The sequence below is a fragment of the Martes martes genome (genome assembly GCF_963455335.1).
Source record: "Martes martes genome assembly, chromosome: 2".
NCBI classification, from domain to species: Eukaryota; Metazoa; Chordata; class Mammalia; order Carnivora; family Mustelidae; genus Martes; species Martes martes.
The window spans coordinates 151,320,441-151,334,378 of record NC_137889.1 but is presented as its reverse complement, the minus strand read 5'-3'; the positions used below and the strand labels follow the sequence as shown (position 1 = coordinate 151,334,378).

The window sequence follows — 13,938 nt, the reverse complement described above, 5'->3', positions numbered from 1 at the left end:
CTGAATTAAATGAGATGAAATGAGGCTTATCTGTAAGTTTCTACAATTTGATCAGATGCTCCTTAAGAGCAAGATAGGCTCTACCGTGGTCATCATTATTTCTCTAACATCTAACACAAGGTGGTCCACTAAAGTGTTAGTCCAGCTATTAAAAAGTTTTGTAGGTACAAAATGGGAGAAAAAACACCAATTAAATTTCTAGGAGGATCACATATTTTTATTGGAGTTTTGGGATTTTGTTGGCAGGTGAACAATACATTTAAGAAAAATAGAATATAGGGTGTCTGCGTGGCTCAGTGGGTTAAGCGTCTCACTTTGGCTCATGTCATGATCTCAGGATCCTGGGATTGAGGCCTGCGAGGGTCTCCTAGCTCAGCAGCAGAGTCTGCTTGTCCATCTCCCTCTGTCCCTTCCCCCGCTTCTGCTTGTGCACACTCTCTCTCTCTCTCTCAAATAAATAAATAAAATATATTTTAAAAAAGAAAAGAACAGAATATGTTCATCAGATCTTATCCTTGGCTAAAATTTTCCAGTGAGATCTCATTGCACTAAGAATAAATTGCAAGCCATTTACCATGGCCTAGAAAGTTCCACATGATCTGGTCCTGCCTCTTTTTTCCTGAGCTCATTTGTTATCTCATTCTCCTGACTGTGCACCTGCCATACTGCCTTCTTTCTGATGTTATGACACACCAAGCTTATTTAACCCAAACTCATTCCTGTCCTAGGGCTTTTGCTCTTGTGCTGCTGCCTAAACCTGGACCATTTTGTTCCCTGATCTTCACATGGCCCGGTGGAATCAGAGAGCCATCTCCATTAACATGTCCTCACTACAGCCTTCCAGGCCAGCCCGTCTAAACTAGCTTGCCCTCCCTCACCACCCAGTCTTTTCTGCTTCTTCGCTTACCTGCTGTTCGTGTCCAGCCCCTAGAACAATGTCTAGCCCATAGCTGGTACTTAGTAAGCATCTATTACACGAATGAATCTTTGAAATAGTAAGAGAGGTTATCAGAAAGAAGATATTTAAATCAAATTGCTTTGGTTGAGAAAAGAAGTAAAAGGTGTTGGCATTAAAAGATATGTTAATGAAAGATTTCAAATTTCAACTTATGAAAGTAAAGTTTGTTTGACTTGCTTTCCCTTCAAAACAAAGGAATTTGCTTTGAACCTCTATCACCCCTATTTAATTTCAAGCCAATTTATTTCCTTTGTTTTGGCTATTTATAATGATTATTTACTATAAATGAAATCACCAGTATTGTTTAATTCATTACTAGGAGCATCTCCATTTACATGTTAGCATAAAGTATTCACTGATTTCTGAATACACGTAAGTTTAATTTTAATGAATCTCTGTGTTTTTTATTTATTTCAGTTGTATTTCCATATGGATTTCTGAGGTACTGCAGCCTTAGAACAACTATATGAAACTATGCAGATTCAGATAACCAATTTGTCCTTATCACATTTACAAAAAAACTTTTAAAAACTATAGTAATTGATGACTTTATTATAGTTAAACTTTGCCTAATTAAAAACACAAATGTGTGGTTGTGTGGTTTTCTCTTTCCAAAGAGGAGAAAAATCATTAGTTAAGTAATTGTCAAGTGTAAGTGACACTAATACATCCTCTTATTCCACATTTTAGTTACTGTCCTCAACCCTTTTCACTTTTTTTTTAAGTGAATTGTCTTTGAAAGATAGAAATTACAGGCATTTAGAATAGTAAATGATCTCCCCAAATCAAAAAGTCTTAACATTAGACAGTATTTTCTCACAGGACTTGAAGAACTTCAGAGCACTTAATATCTGCACATTAGAACTGCAGTTTGGCAAAGGTATTTACACCTAACAAGCTATCAAAGAATTAGAAAGTCTCAAGATAAAGAGTAATTGCTATGTTGATTTGCCTGTAAGTGTTCAAGTATGTATGTTTCACCACAACCTCACCAGGTTTTTGTTTTAATCTTTTCATTATTATTTTATTTGGTACTTTGATTTCTGGTTTGAACATTTTCCCATATGATTATTTCTACTGATAACCTCTTTCATGTGCACTACCTATATACATTCTTAAGAGTTTAAAAAAAGCATTTCATGATGATTAATAGAGATGAAACGCTCAAAACAACAGATGCACAGTAGTTTATATCTTCTCAATGGTTAAGAGTTCTCAGTTTGTACCATTTAGTTTCTAAATGGGGGAAAATTAGCTAATATCTTCAAGTATCCTGTAGATATCCTAATATCCACAGTATCATTTATGAGAAAAGATGTGAGTTAGATACTGCTCCCCAGAACCAACAGCCTATCAACTCCAATAGCAAAAACTTCTGGAGAATGGAGTCAAAGGTTGGGAACAAAACAGAACAATAAAAACCTCCCAAGGAACTGGAATTTAGAGCTTAATATCTAAATTAGCTATGAGTAAATTTTTAGCTAGCTCTAAATGTTTACCTACAATGTAGAGTATTATTTAGACTTTCTTTATACACATTTCAGGCTCCTGAATAATTTAATCTGTCATTTTCTTGTCTTTTGTAAGAGTATAGATAAATTATATATGTTGTATCAAACCTCCTTATATTTCACTCATAGAAAATCTTCTTGTAGTATCATGCTCACCATATTTCTCCTTCCCAACTTTTGGAACTTTGACATAAAAGTGTAAGAAAAATTGAATTTCTTTTATAATCTACTATAGTCTTAATCTCTATACAAGAATATTTGAAGATGTAATCCTTTCTGTGGGAGTACAATGTCGTTTTAGGTATATCAATATTTAAATTATTTTTAATTCCAAGGATTAAAGTATAAATCTAAAGTGTAAGTGTAGCATATGAATATGACAGTATAAAATTTGAATAGATTCAGAATTGGTGTACCTGATGAGTTATGGGACCACCATATCTAACTCTGAAGCATTCACTGATTTAAAGTCATGTCTATTAGGCTGTGCAGTGAGGCTGCATGATTTACTAAATTAAAAGGACATTTTAATCTTTTCAGTGCTTCAAAAATAATAAAGATGTACATTGAAATCGGGATTCAGAAGAAACTGGCAAAGAGTTCAAAAATCACAAATTCATTTTTTTTAACTATTATCACATTGTGTTATAGATGCTTACATATTTGTTAACTCTCTTGTTAGAAGTAAGTGGAAGACGGGGACAAAAATCTATTTTTCTGTTTCTAGCACCTACCAAGGAGCTTTATGCCTACTCTGAGCTCAGTGAATGTTTATAGAAGAAATCAATGAATGAGTTATAGAGTGATTTCCTCAAGCACAAGTGATTTTTTTTTTCTTCTGGTTATTTGTCCCTTTCACTGCACATTATCTATATACTGCTTGTCGTGTGTGTGTTATATTTTGTATATACTCCCTTATAGAACAAAAACTCTGTGGAATAATGGTGCCCAAAGACGTCCAGTACTAATCCTTGGCAACTGTGAATATGTTAACTTGGGATGGTAGATTATCTGGATTATTTGGGTGGGTCCAATGCAATCACAAGAGTCCTAAAAAGTGGAAGGGGCAGGCAGACAAGGAAAACTCCAACCACTGCTGCTGGTGGATGATGTACGAAGGTGACATAGCCAAGGAAAGCCGCCAGCTCCTAGATCCTTGAAAAAAACAAGAAAACAGGTTCTCCCCTAGAGCCTTTAGAAAAGACCACAGCCCTACTGACACCTTGATTTTAGCTCAGCAAGACCCATGTCAGATTGTCAGGAACTATGAGATAATCAATAAAGAGAGTTTAAGCCATTAAGTTTGTAGTAATTTGTTACAGCAGGTATAGAAGACGAATACAGCTACGGACACAGGATGTTGCACAAAAAGACTCAGCTATCTCTTATAGTTAATTTTTTCTCATCACTTCTTTTTTCTTTTACATTAGCGTTTGTTACCCCATCCATGCTCCAGTGCAGTGGGACAGCATTAATAAGGGTTCATCTGTTTGCAAATGACAGAAAGCTAACACAAACTCACTTAAGCAAAAGAAGCAGGAGGTATGGGGCACCTGGGTGGCTCAGTCATTAACCATCTGCCTTCAGCTCAGGTCCTGATCCCAGAGTCGTGGGATCGAGCCCCGTATCGGGCTCCCTGCTCAGTGGGAAGCCTGCTTCTCCCCCTCCTACTCCCCCTTTTTGTGTTCCCTCTCTCGCTGTGTCTCTCTCTGTCAAATAAATAAAATCTTTAAAAAAAATCATTAAAAAAAAAAGAAGCAGGAGGTACACGTCTCATAGAAGCAGAACCTCTAAGGAATGGAACTGGGTTTCAGTCCTAAGAGGTACCAAATCAGTCCACAAAGACTTTCTGTCTCTCTAATCTGCTTTCCTTTCTATGCAAATTTCTGTGTTTCTATAATACACATTTTTAGTGGCAACACTGCCCTCTTTGTCTTTCAGGAGAGGATTCTAATTTGCCCATCTTTATAGCTTAGGAGATTGAGAGGTGCTGTGATTTTCCATTGTTACATTAAAAACTTATAGGCTAAAAGTACAAATATTTAATTTATTTACTCATGGTTCTGCAATTTGGGCAAAACTATGGGGGACTGCTTATATCCACTTCACGTGATACCAGCCTGAGGCAGCTAATTGGAGCTTAAGGATTCACTTCCAAGATGGCCTCACTCATGCAGGTTGGTGCTGGCTGTTTGCTGGTAGCTCACTGGGGTTGTCAGCCCAAAGATTCAGTTCTTCATGTGACTGCCTCAGTTGGTTGGGCTTCTCACAGTACAGCAGTCTTAGAGTAGTTGAACTTTGTACATAGTCACTGACTTCTCACCCGGGCGCAAAGTAGAAGCTTCTCTAAGCCGGGTTTTTTTTTTGTTTTTTTGTTTTTTTTAAGATTTTATTTATTTATTTGCTAGAGACACAGCGAGAGAGGGTGCACAAACAGGGGGAGTGGGAGAGGGCAGGAAGCCAGATACAGGGCTCAATCCCAGGACCCTGGGATCATGACCTGAGCCAAAGGAAGATGTTCAATGACTGAGCCACCCAGGCACCCCTCTAAGCCTTTTTAAGATTTAGCCCAAAACTGACACGAGGTCACTCGTGTCCCATTCTATTGATGAAAATGGATCAAGAGCCCAGTCCAGATATGAGGAGAGGAGACTACATCCACAAAGATGTGAATGCAATTGTCCTGGTTCATTGGGATCACCAGTAACAGTCTACCACAGTGGATAATGGAGTTTTGTGAGTGATGGTCCACACAAGACCATGGGGGAAATATATTGTTCCCATAAAGAAAAGGGGCTGAACACAAACCTCAGGTATCCCTAACAATCAGTTTCAAGAGTGCTAGAAAATACTAAATAAAGCAAAGCTACATTTCCCTGTGAGTATATTTACTATATAGTTTGTACATTTTCTGGAGTTGGAGAGGTAATTAAAAATTGAGGTTTAAAGTTAAGAAGTTGCAACCTTTATCCTTATTCAATTTTTTTTAATTCTGTGAATAAAAATGATGATAATATATAGTAGATATTACTACAAAGGAATTGAAATGGTGCAGGATTCATGATGAATAAGCTATAATGTGGCTAATCCAGTGGTGTTTATTTGCAGTAACCTTTTTAATGTGACAATTCCTTGGATATTGTAGTGAAATATTTTCATCTACATTTTTATGGTTTGTATTTATTCTCCACAGTACAGATCCCCAAATGTCAAATTACTAGAGCTGTTTCATGGAAATTAGTTTTAGGTTAGACTATTTGAAATGCATTAAATTAATTTTATCTGTTTAGCAAAGTACAATAAGGTTTTTCGCATTAACAAAGTTTTCCTTATAATTTTAGCTGTGTGTATGTTTAAAGACATGGTGGACTCAAATCACTCTTGTTTGAATTTCATATTTAGCAAATGAACATGTGCTGTTGGGGATTAAGCAGTGTTTGGAAAATGTATGTGTGAGGATTATTTAGAATGGAATTGCCAAAAATCCTGGAATATTTAATACACACTTGTTGATTGATTTTACTGCAATAAATACAAAGCAATAACAACTATATAAATTATTCAGAGACCAGTCATCCACAGCAGGATTCTTTAGAGATTACTTCAGAAAACAGTTTGGCAGGATATTCTTTTTATAGTTTTTTTTTCCCCCAAATCCATGTACAAAAGAGATATAGATCCATATGGAATGGATTAACATTGATTCTTTTAAAATGAAATTAAACATTTTAAAACATTCAAGTGAAGATTGTATGATCTTTCCTACTAAAGCTCTCTTTGGTAATTTATTTATCTTAAATATTATTTTTGTCTTTCAGGAGGCATTATATAGTGAATGTAAGAGATTTATTAAAAACCTTGGATCGCTTGAGAGTGCTTTAGTACTTTGCCTCAAAATCTGCACATAGGCAAAATTCCTGATATTATGAGTTGGGATTTTCAGTTTAAGAGGATTTAAAATCTCTGCTAAAGCAAGGGCTTGTTAGGTGTTTCTAAGCATCATATATCAGAGAGACCCAGCTACTTATCGATTGTGCAAACTAAAATGGGGCAGGGCAGGACACATGGAATCAAAGAGACCAATTTAGACCAAGTAGAAGTTATCAAGTTATCTTAAAATTGGTCTTTTGTTCTAGAAAGATATCCAGCTCCAGAAGCAAATAGAATAATCAGTATTTACATAGGTATGGACCTTTTTGTATATGCAGATTCTCAGTCATTTAAAGCAGTTGGAGACAGTGTTGAAAAGAGTAAACGTTTGCAGATTTGGAGTTAGAGACCCCAATTATCTACTTATTATAAGTCATGTGACTTTGATATAGTCCTAATGACCTTTTTTTGACATAATAATCCTTTTGGTTTCCAGTTCCCCACTATCTTGAGGTTGTTCTGAAGATTCAATGAAAGAATCCCAAAATACTTAACACACTGCAAAGCATTACATTATCAAAATTTACATTATGACTACTATTACTAATAGTACATGATTGGATGATTGGCTTATAAACAATTCACTGCAAAATCTGATTCGATTGGATGTGTTTTATTTTTTAAAAAAATATATTCATTTAGAGGATACTTAGGAGATTCAAAGTGGTCATTGCTTTTGTTCCTGTTATTTTCGATGTTGTGGTTGTTGTTCCTGTTAGTTTTAAAGTACCAACCCTTACATTATTGACTTTCAATGAATACAAAATCTGTAGAGATGAATGTACAAATTTTTACTGAACAGTTGGGGATTTTATTTCACTAACTGCAACTCGGAAGGGTCATGGCTGTTTACAAAAGAAAGAAATTTACCTCCTTGTATGATTGGTTTCTTGAAATGATTTGTATCCAGTTGGAAGTCTGGCAATGGTGTGGGTTGAGTGGGACCATTGGATTCTTTTGTTAATGGTTTATTTCTCTGTGTTTCTTTCCCAGCTATTGGCAGGACCCTTATCCCTCGTTACTTTAGCACTGTGTTTGAAGGAGGGGTGACCGACCTGTATTACATCCTCAAACACTCGAAAGAGTCATACCACAACTCATCCATCACAGTGGACTGCGACCAGTGTGCTATGGTCACCCAGCATGGGAAGCCCATGTTTACCAAGGTACAGGACATACTCAGCAACATGGCTTGTGCTTCTGTGGGTATATTGAAGGACAATAATTATGCCTTTCTTCCGGAACTTTGAGCTGATTTCTTACATCTCAGACACTGTCAGTGCTATGAGATAATCTCTTTTGTTTGTGACATGGCTAGACGCTTGGTGAACGTGTGCATGTGATGCAGAGCAAATATGATAGACCCACAAAATTAAGAGACACAGGTTGCTAAATTAGAAAACAAATAATCTTCTACATCTAAAAGAACATTCTCCCGTGTTGTGTGGTCAGTATTTGTCTTTTGTTTCTAAAATTAAATACTTTTTTTTTTTTTAAAGATTTTATTTATTTATCCGACAGACAGAGATCACAAGTAGGCAGAGAGGCAGGCAGAGAGAGAGGGGGAAGCAGACTCCCTGCGGAGCAGAGAGCCCGACACGGGGCTCGATCCCAGGACCCCGGGACCATGACCTGAGATGAAGGCAGAGGCTTTAACCCACTGAGCCACCCAGGTGCCCCTAAAATTAAATGCTTTTTAAAGCTAAGTTCAAATGTTAATAAACAGGGGGGAAAAGGCAACTAACTACAACTCAACTAATTGCAATCTTCAAGGAGCATAAAAACATAAAAATATAAATGTAACTAGGAAATTCAGAGTTTAAAATTTGTTTCCCCAAATTCAGAGAAGTTCTGTGGTTGGTCAATCAGCAAGTGAACACAGTAGAGTCAAAAGTTGGTTGTGAGAAAATGAGAAACACAGGGGAGGGGGTTGGGTGGAGGACCGGGTAACATGATCTTTGAGGCACAATTAAAGGATGTGAAGTGAAAGAAAATGCCTCCTATACGTTCTACACCTATGACCCTTCGCATCCACAGACAATCAACCTGGGGGAGTACTCCTTCCAGGCAAAGACATTTCTGGAACACTAGAGACAATTCCTTTATGTCCTCTCCCAAGTAGCAAAATTAGTGAGAACAAATATGTAGCCAGAGAATCTGACAAACAGAAGTTTATTTGAATGAACACTAGTTAGTGCATTGTGACGAAGACTCAGTTTGAAACTAATCTGTAATATTAGTGACAGCAGCTATCTCTTTTAGTTGAAAACACACATGACAAGCCTCTCTTTATAGTTGAGAACTTGAATTATCAGGGTTAATTGCAAAAGCCCAAATTACAAGACTGAAGATATGTTTGTTACTTATGCACAGTTTTGTATGCACACATATAAAAATAAAATGTTTAACATTTAAAGGATGCATTGATCTTGTTAGTGCAGCTTCATCTTCCTGATTGCTCACAATGATATATTTTTTTTAAAAAAGGCAAAGGAAATGGTGAAAAAATACAAAAGCAAATCATCAAATGTCATTGATTTCATGGTATCTTAATTTTGTCAATAGACATTTTAAATGTGGGGCAGAAGTTGGGTTTTTCTCTTTCTTCCTTTTCAACAGTTGAATGGAAAGGAAGGTTGCCAATCAGGCACAAAGAATATTCATTCCCATTGTATGTAGACGTCCATGCTGGGAAGAGAATTTTGTTACATGGAAAGGAATGATCACCTGGATGATGGTTTAATCTGCCCATGTCTCACTTCATTTTGGAGATGTAAAATATTTACATAATCTTGTATCTCAGTTGGATAACACCACCTATTTCAAAAGTTAGGAAGTCAGAGACCCACAGAGAAAGGATTTCTCTGCTAGCTCATTATTCGGTTTTTATTTGTTTGTTTTGTTTTTGTCTAGGCTTAGCATTATGTTTAGGTAATCAAGAAAAACATGCCAATTCCTTATGCTTTACGGGGAAAAAAGAAATCCATGAGAATTAAATAAAATGGCTATAATGAAGAAGCTACTTCCAAAGCCTAGAGCCATTGAAAATAAAAATGCATTTTTGCAGCATCCCTTTTATAAAGCATAAAATATTTTATATAAACACACTAATACAATATTTTATAATAAATTATATGACAATAAATAATTTTAAAATAACATGTGTAACATTTTATATACATGTTAAATGTGTAATAAAAGGTAGTCCTTTATATTTTCTCATATATATTTCTTTCATTCCAGGCCACAACTTTTTCGTTAATGAGCATAGTCAACTGCTCTGAAGATAAAATGATATATATTCGGGATGGGTTTTAAATTTTTTTAAAAATCCCATTCTTCTGATGAAGTGCCTTTTTTCACTCAAATCAAGAAGCTAAGGTTTCCCTTGGTTGCAGTGTTTCCTCACCCAGGAATGCTTCCCTCTCAGATGGCCATGGGGAAGACCAGAACAACCTCCTCCTGAACTCAGATCTTTCACCCCAAACTTCAGTTATTTAGGTCACCTCTCCCTCTACTCCATGGCAGTACATATACCAACTCTTGTAATGAATATTTCCGTACTGTGATGAAAAATATCACTTTCTGGGAAATGCAGCTTAGCTATGTGGACTTAGTCCAGATGCTAATTATGCACATTTATTTTTAGAAAATTCTAAAGCATTCATTTTTTTCTTTTTACTTTTTTTTCTCCCCCCCACCCTTGGTGATTATTATACTATCCAAAGAATCCTTCCAATTTTTCTTTTGTTCTTATATTAATTAAAAATAACCCATCTTCATGTAATAAAATAATGTGAGTATTTAGTATAAAACAGTGAGCTAATGACCTTTCAGTAGCACAAAGAAAAATGTAGTCTGGGAGCTGCTGCTTTATTTTTAAAGGGGAGCCCCACTGTACATGGAATTACTTTAGCACATTATGTACAGGCACATCACATTGTTCTAATTTATACTATCAATACACTCTAATTCCCCAAATAGCGTTTGACCCAGTGGTTCTGAGTTGCTTTTATGAAAATTTGGTCAACTGGTGAATCAAATATCAGCCGCAGTCCTAATCAACGGTAATATTTAATATTCCTCAGGAGTATAGTGCACATTTTGCAATTTCCTGATCCTAGGAACACTATAGATTATGGATAAATATGTAATTAGAGTTTTAAAACACACATTATGAAGCCTTCCTTTTCTGTATTCAATTTTGAATCAAATTGAAAACAAGGTTTAATAATCTGAAGAGCAATCACCAAGGTTTTCAGAATCTAAGACCCTTGAATTATATTTGAGGGTGTGAATACTGACAGATGCTGAGAGGAGCCTCCCTGGGGTACACATTGGGCTACTTTTAGATTTTACAAACTAATGTCATAGTTACAGCCATTACCAAACACCCTTATCACTCTGTAAACATGGCTTTATGTTTTCTCTGATCTCAATTATTTATTACACAATTATTTATGACTATAGGAAAGTACCCTGAAAGTGCCTCAGCCACTTTCCCTATATGAATGCTCATTCATGTCTTTGACATCATTCCTATCTTAGCCTGTCTGCAACATTATAGTCCAGGATTTATCCATTTCTACCCTTATCCCAACTCCAGTTGAATTAGTATAATATCAATGATCATATTGCTTTCATATATGTATACATATGCATTTACATATGCAGTATTTCTAAATAAAATACAATGAGCTTTATGCAATTGTTAATTTGAAAGCAGTATTTCATACATAAACACCAAGAAAACTAAGTAAACACTTCTACTTAAAAAGCACATTTTCTTTCATAACAGGTCTATGAAAATCATTTGTATTCTACAACAGCATGGTCAACATTGCTTTACAATTAGTCAGAGAAAGAAAAGGGTTAAAAAGCTACCGGTTAGTTTGAGAAATGTTCTTTTTTAGTTCTCTTGTTCCTGGCCTAGTCTCAAGCTAGCACGTGATCCGCTGAATGCCTGCCAGCCTCTTTCTTGTTGATCCTCCGGAGACCATCTGTGCTGGGGGCATTGATTAGAGTGTGTCTGCTGGGATTACATCTTTTCTGTTGCCATGCCAACTAATCAGCTGATTTTGGTTACCACAGAAACAAAATGTCAGAGCTCACAGTACGGTAACATGAATTCAGCACAACAGAAAATGTTTTCTTAATTGGGGACCCTTTTGATTTTGGATTCCAAGTGAAAGGCAGCTTTAAAAAAAAAGGGCCAACTTTAGATAAAAGCTACATTAATTGTATTGATTAAGAGGAATGCACAGAATTTCTCTGAAAAGAGAAAATATTAATTCTCCTTTATAAACTGTCTTTTTTTTTTTTTTACCATTTCCAGACAAGGAATATATATACACACACACACACACACACACACACACACACACACATATATATAAATTTTTTTTTCCCCCCATCTTAGGTGCCTCTATTCCATTTGCTGATTTTTGCATGTTGAATAAATCACAAGGCCTTTAGTTTCCTTTAACTTCCATGATGGGGGCAGGAAGCAGGGAGGCCGATTAGGGCTTGGGAGAAGGCCATGGGTAAAAAAAACTACCTTGAGGGAGAACAAGAGTGACCAAATTCTCCTCTGTTCTTCCATTCAAGGAAGTCATTTAATTTTCACAGTCAACTCAGATTCAATTTTAAGGATTCCTCTCTTGCACGTGATATGCTCTGGATAGGGCTGATTTCTTGGTTTGGGCTTACAAAGGAGGAGCCCAAGGCTTGTTGCAGTTTTCCCTTTTGTAGGCCCATGACAGTTTAAAGGCAAGAAGTGTCCTCAACTGGTTTGCTCTGTCACGATAAACAGAGAATACAATTTAACCTGAATTTCCAGATCCTCCAGTTGAGTACCTCATCAGAAGGACTCCATCTATGCCTTCTTATTATGGAATTCTATTCCAGTAGAACCTCCATCTGTCTTGGGTTTGTGGTTCACAAACACAAAATAAATAGATTAGATAAGAAAAAAGCATGACATTTAACTGGGCTAATATTTATTTAAACATCTAATAATCCCCCTTCTTTAAAAAAAAAAAAGGATTATAGCATCCAAATATCCTTGTCCTCTACTGTCAAGACATTTCAACTGTCACTGGATGACTGCAGTCACCTCCGTTTTGTGAAAGCTTTCGCTGCAGGTGGCTTCTGTCATACTAACTCCCTGGGGGGAATTGTGTAGCTTAATCTCCATGCAACCCCTTTGAAAACCTTGGTGAATTAATTCCAATGCTAAGGATGTTCTAGAGGAGTGGTTTGTTCTAGAAAGTCTTCCCCCATTTCCAAGTGCACAACACTCATGGCTAAGATGCCAGGAAGGAAGCTCTGAAGACCACTCAATCGAAGAGGTTTAGGACAAGGTGTCTAAATGCCTAAAATTACCCATGGATTCTGCTAGTGGAGTCTGACCTGAAGGTCTTCACCCAATTATCAATAATTACCCTACAGTGCTTCTGAGACCTTTGAAAAAAAGAAAATGGTGGACATCAATAGCATCTTTCTTAAGTAGTGCCCTTGCAACACATGTTACTAACACTCCTTGTACTGGTATTTGGCTTGTTCAAAGAAAATATTACTGGGGCACCTCGGTGGCTCAGTCAGTTAAGCATCAGACTCTTGATTTTGGCTCAGGTCATAATCTCAGGGTCTTGCAATTGAGTCTCCCCACTGGGCTCCATGCTGGGCATGGAACCTGCTTAAGATTCTCTCAACTCCTTCTCTGCCCCTCCCCCTCTTCCACTCACACATTTCCTCTCTCTCTAAAAATTTTTTTTAATTAAAAAAATCATTTAAAAAATAATAAAGAAAATACTACTTTAAATTAGAATAAATAGAAAGCACACAGCCCACTGCCTAGGACAGAGTTGGAACTCAATAAATGGTGGCCTTCTGTATTAAATTCCCAAAGAAAGAAGTGGTTATTAATATCTCAAAAAGGTTGAAATAAATTGTTAATTATCTTCATGGACTATAGTTTTAGAAATGAGCATACTCTCCAAGTGAGTTAATAGTTATTTATGATTTTTAAAACTTGTGTAGTGCATTGATTTCCAAAATTGTGTATATTTGCTTTTAGCATAGGAAACATTTCTCCAAAAAACTCGATCAGAAGTCCAATACCTTGAAAGGATGAAACTGAAGCTGCTCTGGTCGAATCGAGAAAATGGGTGGAGATCACATGGTCTATATAGGGGCCAAACTCTTCCCAGCAGAGCCCCTGAGACACCTCCTTGGATCCCTGGGTCTCAGAGAGCACATTATGATGACCACTAGTGGTGGGGTTCTGCATTTTTGGGTTGCATTCTTTTTATCTTTAGAGCTATCATTTGCTGCCATCCTACTACGTGCCATGTATAATACCAGGCAATCTACACATACAATATCATTCATATATTTACCCAGCAACCCTACAGAAGGGTAGTACTACCCTCATCTTACAGATGAGGAAACGGGAACTTAGGGAATTTACTTGGTTTTCTCAAAGTTCCAAAATAAGTAAAAAGTAGAGTTAGTGTGTGCATCTAGTACTTTCTGATG

General features: G+C 36.5%; 1 protein-coding gene across 14 annotated transcripts in view; it reads left to right on the top strand.

Moving 5' to 3' along the window:
• LDB2 (LIM domain binding 2) overlaps nt 1-13,938 on the top strand; it is a 375,417-nt gene that overhangs the window by 281,400 nt on the left and 80,079 nt on the right. For all 14 annotated transcript variants that reach the window (XM_080796093.1, XM_080796085.1, XM_080796096.1 and 11 more), the window contains exon 3: nt 7,393-7,565. In XM_080796093.1, the coding sequence (XP_080652219.1) occupies nt 7,393-7,565 (173 nt within the window). The remainder of the gene's footprint in view (nt 1-7,392; nt 7,566-13,938) is intronic.